This window comes from Lethenteron reissneri, chromosome 63 (assembly GCF_015708825.2).
Source record: "Lethenteron reissneri isolate LAM-NWPU_2019-01 chromosome 63, ASM1570882v1, whole genome shotgun sequence".
Lineage (NCBI taxonomy): Eukaryota > Metazoa > Chordata > Hyperoartia > Petromyzontiformes > Petromyzontidae > Lethenteron > Lethenteron reissneri.
The window spans coordinates 4403163-4415797 of NC_083841.1; the positions used below are offsets into that span (position 1 = coordinate 4403163).

At 41.5% G+C, this 12635-nt stretch overlaps 1 protein-coding gene across 3 annotated transcripts in view; it reads left to right on the plus strand.

Annotated features, from left to right (window-relative positions):
- The first annotated feature begins 6680 nt into the window (after window positions 1-6680).
- Window positions 6681-12635, plus strand: part of ACOX1 (acyl-CoA oxidase 1) — a 44975-nt gene continuing 39020 nt past the window's right edge. For 2 of the 3 annotated variants that reach the window (XM_061577093.1, XM_061577092.1), the window contains exon 1: window positions 6681-6850. In XM_061577093.1, the coding sequence (XP_061433077.1) occupies window positions 6742-6850 (109 nt within the window). In that variant the 5' untranslated portion in view covers window positions 6681-6741. The remainder of the gene's footprint in view (window positions 6851-12635) is intronic. The other variant, XM_061577091.1, reaches the window with a different exon arrangement.

The window sequence follows — 12635 nt, forward strand, 5'->3', positions numbered from 1 at the left end:
GTGTATAGTGTAGTGTATAGTAGTGTTGTGTATAGTGTAGTGTATAGTAGTGTAGTGTATAGTGTAGTGTATAGTAGTGTAGTGTATAGTGTAGTGTATAGTGTAGTGTATAGTAGTGTAGTGTATAGTAGTGTAGTGTATAGTAGTGTTGTGTATAGTGTATAGTGTAGTGTATGGTAGTGTAGTGTATATTAGTGTAGTGCATAGTGTAGTGTATAGTGTAGTGTATAGTGTAGTGTATAGTAGTGTAGTGTATAGTGTAGTGTATAGTAGTGTAGTGTATAGTGTAGTGTATAGTGTAGTGTATAGTAGTGTATAGTGTAGTGTATAGTAGTGTAGTGTATACTGTAGTGTATAGTGTAGTGTATAGTGTAGTGTATAGTGTAGTGTATAGTAGTGTAGTGTATAGTGTAGTATATAGTGTAGTGTATAGTGTAATGTATAGTGTAGTGTATAGTGTAGTGTATAGTGTAGTGTATAGTAGTGTAGTGTATAGTGTAGTGTATAGTGTAGTGTATAGTGTAGTGTATAGTAGTGTATTGCCTCCGTACAGCCCAATGTGTTCGCTTACCGCCCTGTTAACAATGGGGCTGTTGTATGCACACTAAATATTAATTACTGCTTTGTTTTAATATTACGTGTTCATAATGTTGTTAGTATCTTTACGTATTAATGACTATTGTTTAAATATTATAAAGTAAGTTTTTTGAGGGGTTAAAAAGGGTAACTTGCAATGCTATCGTAACGAATTAAGCCTTTAACGTGTATTTCTATAATTCGATATGTAACACGATGTTTGTTCCTGGGTAGTAAGTGTTATTTTATAATTGCTTATGCCTCGAAAGTATAGATAAGTATAACCCGTAAAAACAAAGTTTTTCACTATAAATCCTTTATATGCGTGGCGGCTAGAGTCCTCTCGTCCTCTGGCTTGAGATGGCTGCCACCTATGGGTCAGATGATTGTCTGCCAGTATTAAGCAATTGGTAATTAAATATTTAATTTGTTTTCCCTAAAAAGTGTAAAATTTTGGGGAAAAAATGTCAGGAACATTAATTGTCACGCACAATGAGTCTGTGTGCAAAATGTCAGCTCGATTGGATCACGGGAAGTGGGTTAAAAAACGACTGAAAGATTTGCACGGTCGTAAGCAAGCAAGCAAGCACGCAAGCAAGCACGCAAGCAAGCAAGCTAACTTAATATAAAGGATTTAATAAAAATATCACTGTCCTGGTCACAAAAGCAAAGTTTGTGGAGAATAATAGCCATTTTCTGTACTTTTGAGGCATACGCAATTAGAAAATAACACTTACTACCCAAGAACAAACATATGCTTTGATACACAGTGAATCTAAGTTGTCTTGTGGTTGTTGTTGTTGTTGGTTGTTTGATTTGCATCCCACTGGGATTTTTGCACACAGCGTTGGTGTATACGGTGATTTTTCTGCAATATTTTGCTGTCTTTTCTTGGATTTTCTGTTTGCACTCAGCCACATATTCACTTTAAGATGTTTTCTTGTTCATGTTTTTGTTTTTTGTTTGTTGCGGTTGCACCCGATTCAAGAGCCGAATGGCTCACAGGGCTATATACCTAATACATGCAACTTGAATCGCTGAACGGCCAAGATCACTGACCGACTCGGTTTCGTTGAACTAATTACTGTCGTTAAGAGGGCTTCTGCTGCATGTTTACGTGCTTCGTCGCTGCGTTACTTTATTTTGTTTTGTTTTCGTCATTGTTTGGTGACCCAGGTTGCGGTTGCTCGTCGCAAACGAGAGATTCCTTCCCCTGTCCCCCTGGTGTGTCTGGAGCTCATTTGATCTAAACACAAAGGGGTTATATTTCGATTTAAAGCTTTTGTGACTGCAGGGATTCATCTTCTTGGTTCTTTCGGTAAAGTCACGTAGAAGGGAAATGATAAAATAATAAAAATAAAACATAAAATAATTTTAAAGCTTTCGTGACTGCAGGGATTCATCTTCTTGGTTCTTTCGGTAAAGTCACGTAGAAGGGAAGTAATAAAATAATAAAAGTAAAACATAATAAAATAATTCTCACGACGTTTCGGCCACAACGCAAGCAGCGATCCTCAGGTCATTCAGACGCTGTCGCCTCGACAGACCTGTTCTCCACCTGAGGACGGCTGCTTGCGTTGTGGCCGAAACGTCGTGAGAATTATTGTATTATGTTTTATTTTTTATTATTTTATTGTTTCTCTTCTACGTGACTTTACCGAAAGAACCAAGAAGACAATGGGGGTTGTGGCGCCCTATTGTGGACCCAGCGAGCCATTGCAATCAGGGGTTTCTATCAAGGCCAGTAGCCATGGAGTCAACATTGGGGGGGACCAAATCTTCCAGGGGTTCTGGGGGTCCTCCCCCCAGAAAAAAAATATCTCAATTTGAAAAGTTCACTAACATATAGGATGGATTTCGATGTAAAGCTTTCGTGACTGCAGGGATTCATCTTCTTGGTTCTTTCGGTAAAGTGACGTAGAAGGGAAATAAAAAAATAATAAAAGTAAAACATAATAATATAATAATTCTCACGACGTTTCGGCCACAACGCAAGCAGCCGTCCTCAGGTGAAGAACAGGGCTGTCAGAAAGACAGCATCTGAACAGGTCTTTCCGACAGACCTGTTCTTCACCTGATGACGGCTGCTTGCGTTGTGGCCGAAACGTCGTGAGAATAATTTTATGATGTTTTATTTTTATTATTTTATTATTTCCCTTCTACGTGACTTTGCCGAAAGAACCAAGAAGATATAGGATGGACTTTTTTTTTTACAATAATGTCTAATAGTGTATTGTGTTACATTGCTGTTTTTTTTCTTTTTTACCTTTTCTTGTTTCTTTGTATGTAATTGCAGAGATTCGGGATTAACCACAATCATATAAACAGAAATCTATTTCATAGCAATATATTTTGGGGGGACATTTTGAGCATGTATATTATAATTACGACTTTGGGTTCTTCTGAAGCTGGAGTGCATCACGCAAGCCCCCGTGGGGGTGCGAATATTTTTTTGTATAAAAGATGAACTACCGACAATACAAATTAAGGACGGGCGCGTAAGTACAACTTACTTTCATCTTCTTGGTTCTTTCGGTAAAGTCACGTAGAAGGGAAATAATTAAATAAAAATAAGAATTTTATTAAGTTTTATTTTTATTATTTTATATTTCCCTTCTACGTGACTTTACCGAAAGAACCAAGACGATCATCTTCTTCATCTTCTTGGTTCTTTCGGTAAAGTCACGTAGAAGGGAAATAATAAAATAATACAAATACAGTTACTATGTTTAATTTTCATTATTTTATTATTTCCCTTCTACGTGACTTTACCGAAAGAACCAAAAAGATGAATCCCTGCAGTCACGAAAGCTTTAAATCGAAATACAACTTACTTTGTTTCATGCAACCCTATGTATTTGTTAACATTACGATTTTTTTTACGATTGACAACCAAAGGGGTGCAAGGCTGTAGCAAAGGTTAAGAACCACTGCTCTAAACCCTGGGGTTGTGGCTCCGCATTGTGGACCCATAGAGTCATTGCGACCAAGGGGTGGCTTTAGGCGGAATTGCTGTGTGGAGTCGGATGATTGGGACATTGACATTCCTGGGAGACACCGTTTGGTGTAACCATCAACTCCTTCATCAGTGAAAAAGTTCATCTACAAGCCCCCAGTATATTTCGATTTAAAGCTTTCGTGACTGCAGGGATTCATCTTCTTGGTTCTTTCGGTAAAGTCACGTAGAATGGAAATAATAAAATAATAAAAATAAAACATAATTAAATAATTTTAAAGCTTTCGTCACTGCAGGGATTCATCTTCTTGGTTCTTTCGGTAAAGTCACGTAAAATGGAAATAATAAAATAATAAAAATAAAACATAATAAAATAATTTTAAAGCTTTCGTGACTGCAGGGATTCATCTTCTTGGTTCTTTCGGTAAAGTCACGTAGAAGGGAAATAATAAAATAATAAAAATAAAACATAATAAAATAATTTTAAAGCTTTCGTGACTGCAGGGATTCATCTTCTTGGTTCTTTCGGTAAAGTCACGTAGAATGGAAATAATAAAATAATAAAAATGAAACATAATTAAATAATTTTAAAGCTTTCGTGACTGCAGGGATTCATCTTCTTGGTTCTTTCGGTAAAGTCACGTAGAATGGAAATAATAAAATAATAAAAATGAAACATAATTAAATAATTTTAAAGCTTTCGTGACTGCAGGGATTCATCTTCTTGGTTCTTTCGGTAAAGTCATGTAGAAGGGAAATAATAAAATAATAAAAACAAAACATAATAAAATAATTTTAAAGCTTTCGTGACTGCAGGGATTCATCTTCTTGGTTCTTTCGGTAAAGTCACGTAGAATGGAAATAATAAAATAATAAAAACAAAACATAATTAAATAATTTTAAAGCTTTCGTGACTGCAGGGATTCATCTTCTTGGTTCTTTCGGTAAAGTCACGTTGAATGGAAATAATAAAATAATAAAAATAAAACATAATAAAATAATTTTAAAGCTTTCGTGACTGCAGGGATTCATCTTCTTGGTTCTTTCGGTAAAGTCACGTAGAATGGAAATAATAAAATAATACAAATAAAACATAATAAAATAATTCTCACGACGTTTCGGCCACAACGCAAGCAGCCGTCCTCAGGTGAAAAACAGGTCTGTCGAGAAGACAGAGTCTGAATGACACACTCCAGGCTTGGAGCGTCTATAGCCTGGAGTGTTTCATTCAGACTCTGTCTTCTCGACAGACCTGTTCTTCACCTGAGGACGGCTGCTTGCGTTGTGGCCGAAACGTCGTGAGAATTATTTTATGATATTTTATTTTTATTATTTTAGTAGTGCTATTGTGGCCATGCCACCCAAACTATGGATTGTATAGTAAACCATTCGAGACACATAGACTCATAGAGACGCATACGAGACATACACTACACTATACACTGCACTACTATACACGACACTATACACTACACTACTATACACTACACTACTATACACTACACTATACACTACACTCCTATACACGACACTATACACTACTATACACTACACTACTATACACTACACTATACACTACACTACTATACACGACACTATACACTACTATACACTACACTACTATACACTACACTATACACTACACTACTATACACTACACTATACACTACACTACTATACACTACACTATACACTGCACTACTATAGACGACACTATACACTACTATGCACTACACTACTAAACACTACACATTACACTACTACGTCGTTTATTGTGAAAATTCGGTCACAGTTCCTATGACCACTGTTTCATTGCTTTTATGGCTTTATTTTGGTGATTTTCGATAAGTTTTTTGGTTTGGCCATGTTTGTTTGTTTTAGTACAGAGTTAGACTGATGGCCTTAATATAAGTTGTCTTGTGGTTGTTGTTGTTGTTTGACTTGTATCCCACTGGGATATTTGCACATTTTTGTGTACGGTGCTTTTTCTGCAATATTTTGCTGTCTTTTCTTGGATTTTCTGTTTGCACTCAGTCACATATTCACTTTAAGATGTTTTTGTTAATGTTTTTGTTTGTTGCGGTTGCACCCGATTCAAGAGCCGAATGGTTCACAGGGCTATACCTAATACATGAATCTTCTTGGTTCTTTCGGTAAAGTCACGTAGAAGGGAAGTAATAAAATAATAAAAATAAAACATAATAACATAATTCTCACGACGTTTCGGCTACAACGCAAGCAGCCGTCTTCAGGTGAAGAATGAGACACTGCCAAGCTAGGAGCTTATATATAAGCTGGGTTGGAGGTGGAAGAAGAGCGCCTTGACAAAATAATGTGCATATCAAGATGAATTTAGCATATTCATGGAAAACTAATACATGAACTTGAACTACTATACACTACACCAGCGGTCGGGAACCTATGGCTCGCGAGCCATATATGGCTCTTCTGGTGACGGAATATGGCTCCCAGACAATTTTGAGTTGAAAAAAATAAAATAAAAAATCAGTTTGGAACTGATTTTAAAATACTTGTGATATTGCTTAATAATACTGTGTCATTTTTAAGTAAACAGAAATGAGTTTTGAAGATAAATTCCACGGGTCACGGGGCCTCAACGCCTGCATGAAGCTCAACCTCACCACGTATGAACCAGACTACAAGGCCATCAGCAAAACCATGTAGCACCAGAAGTCGCATTAAAAGTAAGACATTTCATTCATTATAAATTAAAAAGACTATATGGCTCTCAATGCAATATATTTAAAAAAAAATATTTGGCTTTTTTGGCTCTCCCAGTCAAAAAGGTTCCCGACCCCTGCACTACACTATACACTACTATACACTATACACTACTAGACTATACACTACTATACACTACACTATACACTACACTATACACTACTATACACTACACTATACACTACACTATACACTACTACACTACACACTACACTATACACTACACAATTATACACTACACTATTATACACTACTATACACTACTATACACTACACTATACACTACTGTGTAGGGGACTATGAGTTTGCGTCACTAATAAAGTTATTCCATCATCACTTTCCACCACCCCAACCAACCAACCAACACACGTGGCTCAAATAAAGTTATACCGATCGCCGCGCATGCGCACTGGAGCTTCCCAGCGAGTGTCAGTCCGCTAGCCGAGCGGAGCAGTCCAGAAGCCGCCATGAATCCTGATCTGCTCTCAGAACGCCAAGGCGCCTCCTTCGACATCGAGAAGCTCACCGTCTTCATCGATGGCGGGGAGGAGCGGACCACCAAGAGACGGCAGATGGGTGAGCCGGCCCAACCTCCACCACACCCCGTAACGACACACCGAGCCGGCAAGGAACAATCTCGTACCCCGACCCCTGTTAGGCCTAGTTGCTCTGCCGGGTTTGTGACGCTTTCGTCGGTAGGCGCGGGTAGGCCGAGCCCCTCGGGCCCGGCTGTGACGTTTCAGAATATTGTTTTTATTCTGGTAGGAATCTGATGAGTTATCAAATGCTTTCTCCCCCGCCACAGATGTCTAGTTTGTAGTCGATTGCGTGAGTCTCACACGCCGTGCGTGCGACTTAGTAAGCGGTCACCTTGACTTTAAACTACTGATGGTCGTGCCGTGACAATGCAGGGCCTCGTCAAGGTAACGTGGAATGCGCACGACTGCTTACGTTGAATGACCGCTGGTTGACCGAGGATCCCCGACGATGTAACTCATGCGAGGGGAACCAAATGACAAAGTCTACCGGGCATCTGTGAAGAAAGAGCTTTATAGCTCTACGGATTCCTCCGGTGTTAATGCGTAGCCTGCGATTATGAACGTTTTTGCAAAAATATGAGCGATGCACTAAATTCACTTGATACAGTAAAATGTGGCTGTGACGGTCCCACGCGAAGACGGAGAGACTTGTGTTACCTCCGAAACGTCGTGATTTCATTTAGTTATTTTCATTTGTTATTATGTTTTACCTACGTGACTTTACAGAAAAAAATCCTTGCAGTCACGAAAGCTTCAGATGGTCACGGAGAGACGGCGCGCGTGTAATTATACCGACAGGCAAACGAACGCGTGGGTTATATGACATAGTAGTGTTATAGGGTTATGACATCGTGTTAAGCAAAGTAGCGAGTGGGGTTTGGGCAGAGAACGCGTGTGAGAACAGATTGAAGGGACTGGTTGGCGGACGATGGTCCAGTTTCATCAATGGAGTGGTGGCCAAGGATTGGAACTCAGGTGCCGAGGGGACGTGCGGTGAGGAGATGGAACGATGATTCAATCGCATCGAGTACAGGTGTCTATGTATGTACTGTACGTTGAACTTCTTTCGCGCCGTACGTAGCCAACCGTGCTAATCGGAGGTGCTGGGGGGGGAGACAAACTATGGGTCTCTGCGTCTGTGGGTCTCTGTGTGAGTATGTGGGTCTCTGTGTGAGTCTGTGGGTCTCTGTGTGAGTCCATGGATCTCTTCGTGAGTCTGTGGGTCTCTGTGAGTCTATGGGTCTCTGTGAGTCTATGGGTCTTTGTGAGTCTGTGGGTCTCTTTGTGAGTCTGTGGGTCTCTTTGTGAGTCTGTGGGTCTCTTTGTGAGTCTGGGGGTCTCTTTGTGAGTCTGGGTCTCTGTGTGAGTCTGTGGGTCTCTGTGAGTCTGGGTCTCTTTGTGAGTCTGGGTCTCTGTGTGAGTATGTGGGTCTCTGTGTGAGTATGTGGTTCTCTGTGTGAGTCTGTGGGTCTCTGTGTGAGTCTGGGTCTCTGTGTGAGTCTATGTACGTTGAACTTCTTTCGCACCGTACGTAGCCAACCGTGCTAATTGGAGGTGCGGGGAGTGGGGACAACAAAACTTAACACAAGCAGCAGTTCTAAAGAAATTAGTTTGGTCAATCTAGACGATTTAAAGGTGCACTACCCCCGGTGACTTCCTAATATCGGAAGGAAGAGCATTCCAGACGGGCCCCAGAAGCGCATCTACCTGAAAGCGCGCGATACATTTGACCGCTTTCGTTCGATGGCCAGCCAAAAGCTCCTGCGAAAATTTTAAAAGCTGGTGCCTTGGTGGACTGCTGTATGATTATTTGGTTCTTTCGGTTAAGTCACGTCTAAAGATAAAATAATAAATTAAATTAAATAATAGCATACGACGTTTTTATTGCAACACAAAACGTCGTATGCTATTATTTAATTTAATTTATTATTTTATCTTTAGACGTGACTTAACCGAAAGAACCAAATAATCATTTACTGCAGTCACGAAAGTTCTAAAATTAAGATTGGACTGCTGTATCTCTAGATGGTGTAAGACAGCGCTGGCTCGGAGAGGCCTTCAGCTGTGGATCGATCACGCCTCTTGATGAAGACTGAGTGTTCGTTTGTATTGATACTCCCAGATGAATGCCCCGTTTGTGCAGTGAGATACTTTTTAGAGGCACTCGTCCACAGAATGGGAATGTCGAATTTCCCCCCCTCCCCCACTGCCACGGAGCCACTGAGGTTGAGTCGAGATGACGTGCTAACTTTTTTAGTAGGATGGTGTTGTGTTTTGTGAAGGTCAGTTGGCCAAAACGTCGAGACCTTAATCTTATCGAAATTGAAAGCACACAACTCCTGTTAAAGTGATGAACTAACTCGATATTTTATGTGTAAATTCACCGGAACAGTGACTCGATGATCTACTTGGCAAATGCAATATCGGTTGTCCCCTTCTGTTTCTACTACTCATTCAACTTTTATTGTTGCCTTGCGAATATAAAGTTGGTGGATTTGCCTGCATTTGAACTCTGTTCCACTTTTGTGAACTTTGATCACAGTGTTACTGATTCGCCCCCATCCCCGTCGGCACTATCATGAATTGGCACGATGTGGGATCTGGCCATTTCCGTTCGTTTTCAGAGTTTTTTTGTTGCGTTTTTTTCACGATTTTCATTTGATAAATTGCTTAATTTGATCAAGTCTGCATTGCAACATCGCCCCCCTACTTGCAGACTGATGCCCCCTTTGAGGCCGGTGTTGCGTACATCATGTGCCGCATAGGGACAGCTGCCACGGGGTGTGCCCTTGGCTCGACTGCAACAGAGGAGCAATGTGATGGTTGAGATGTAATGCAATGAGTTGCCGAGGCATTTAAGCATGTGCGTGTCCGTCATTATCCTTACGTTTTCACCTTCCATTCAAACGGAATCATCGGTGTATAATTTGCAATTACAGGGACTCCTCTGCCTACGAACGAGTTAGGTTCCAGAGGTCCGTTGCTAAGTATATTTGTTCGTAACTGGACTTCTGTCAAATCCAAACGTATTGTACGGCATGTACACTAAACACGGGGAATGGCTTTAAAAGTTGTGTCATCTCCTGTAGATGCCACTGATTCTTCACGTTCTGCAGATGTAGATGCCACTGGTTCTTCACGTTCTGCAGATGTAGATGCCACTGGTTCCTCACGTTCTGCAGATGTAGATGTCACTGGTTGTTCACGTTCTGCAGATGTAGATGTCACTGGTTCTTCACGTTCTGCAGCTGTAGATGCCACTGGTTCTTCACGTTCTGCAGATGTAGATGCCACTGGTTCTTCACGTTCTGCTGATGTAGATGCTACTGGTTCTTCACGTTCTGCAGCTGTAGATGCCACTGGTTCTTCACGTTCTGCTGATGTAGATGCTACTGGTTCTTCACGTTCTGCTGATGTAGATGCCACTGGTTCTTCACGTTCTGCAGATGTAGATGCCACTGGTTCTTCACGTTCTGCAGATGTAGATGCCACTGGTTCCTCACGTTCTGCAGATGTAGATGCCACTGGTTCTTCATGTTCTGCTGATGTAGATGCTACTGGTTCTTCACGTTCTGCAGATGTAGATGCCACTGGTTCTTCATGTTCTGCTGATGTAGATGCTACTGGTTCTTCACGTTCTGCAGATGTAGATGCCACTGGTTCTTCACGTTCTGCAGATGTAGATGCCACTGGTTCCTCACGTTCTGCAGATGTAGATGTCACTGGTTGTTCACGTTCTGCAGATGTAGATGTCACTGGTTCTTCACGTTCTGGAGCTGTAGATGCCACTGGTTCTTCACGTTCTGCTGATGTAGATGCTACTGGTTCTTCACGTTCTGCAGATGTAGATGCCACTGGTTCTTCATGTTCTGCTGATGTAGATGCTACTGGTTCTTCACGTTCTGCAGATGTAGATGCCACTGGTTCTTCACGTTCTGCAGATGTAGATGCCACTGGTTCTTCACGTTCTGCAGATGTAGATGCCACAGGTTCCTCACGTTCTGCAGCTGTAGATGCCACTGGTTCTTCACGTTCTGCAGATGTAGATGCCACTGGTTCTTCACGTTCTGCAGATGTAGATGCTACTGGTTCCTCACGTTCTGCAGCTGTAGATGCCACTGGTTCTTCACGTTCTGCTGATGTAGATGCTACTGGTTCTTCACGTTCTGCAGATGTAGATGCCACTGGTTCTTCACGTTCTGCAGATGTAGATGCCACTGGTTCTTCACGTTCTGCAGATGTAGATGCCACTGGTTCCTCACGTTCTGCAGCTGTAGATGCCACTGGTTCTTCACGTTCTGCTGATGTAGATGCTACTGGTTCTTCACGTTCTGCAGATGTAGATGCCACTGGTTCTTCACGTTCTGCAGATGTAGATGCCACTGGTTCTTCACGTTCTGCAGATGTAGATGCCACCACCGCCATCTATTGCGCGGCGGTTAAACTTACGACTCTCGGTCCGAACATCCAACTCGACATGCGGGCACGTTTGTCGGTATGTCTGAAAGTTCGTGAGTCGAACATTCGTAAGCAGAGGAGTCCCTGTATAGTAAATAATTCATTTTAATACGTAGGCTTTCGCGACCAATATTATTCATAATCAACGTTTTTGGGTTTAGATCGCGTTAATTCTGGCGAATTGCCCGATGATGCTGGATGCAATTACCAGCGAAACGTCGTACTACTCAAATTGTAAATGTTGTGGTTTCACGCTTCAACACACCGGTGGGCTAAAGCAGTGAACTATTTGTCTTTTGTCAACGTGACATTTTTTTACTGATTGGCCGTGTCGGGTGGTGGAGGGTTACGACACATTTATAAATAACGCGATCTAAACCCAAAAACGTTGATTATGAAAAATAATTCATTGTTAACGCACACAATGAAAGAATCGCTTTAAATCGATGCCTGCCTGCCTCCCTTTTCACGTGGCGAAACGAGCACTGTGCGTACGTGACAAATGCTCCTCGTGTGGAGGTGTGGCGGTGCCTGAGGTGGAGACCAATGTGTGGTCCGTGGGTGGGAGGGTGCCTTGTGTAACTTTAGCCTTGTGTGACAGCAGCAGGGCTGTGTCGTGTCTGCTTTTGTTGCCAGCTCTCTCCTCTTGCGCCCCTCTTTGTGTGGTACTTGCACCGATTTGGCTGACCTCAATTTCAGTCCAAAGTCTCAGCCGGTATCTTACTTGGCAGATTATCACGATAGACTCTGGCTTCAGAATTGCACACACACACAAAAGGGCCAGCAAATGCCATTGGCAGCGGTGAGGGTGCGAGGCAGGGTGAATTTACACGGCGTCGTAACACTATTATTCCCAATAGAGGATTTTTTTGGGGTTGGATGGCGTAAATAAAATGTGTCGTTCAACCCGCCACCACCACACTACACAGCCAGTTAGTAAGGTGTCACGTAAACGAACCACGTCAATTCGTTAGTAGTGCAGCACACCGGTGTGTTGGAGAGTAAACCCACAACTTTTACAATTAGAGTACGATGTTTCGCCAGTAATTAAAACTAGCATCTTTCGATTTAAAGCTTTCTTGACTGCAGGGATTCATCTTCTTGGTTCTTTCGGTAAAGTCACGTAGAAGGGAAATAATAAAATAATAAAAATAAAACATAATAAAATATTACATTTCGATTTAAAGCTTTCGTGACTGCAGGGATTCATCTTTTTGGTTCTTTCGGTAAAGTCACGTAGAAGGGAAGTAATAAAATAATAAAAATAAAACATAATAAAATAATTCTCACGACGTTTCGGCCACAACGCAAGCAGCCGTCCTCAGGTGAAGAACAGCTGTCTTGCGTTGTGGCCGAAACGTCGT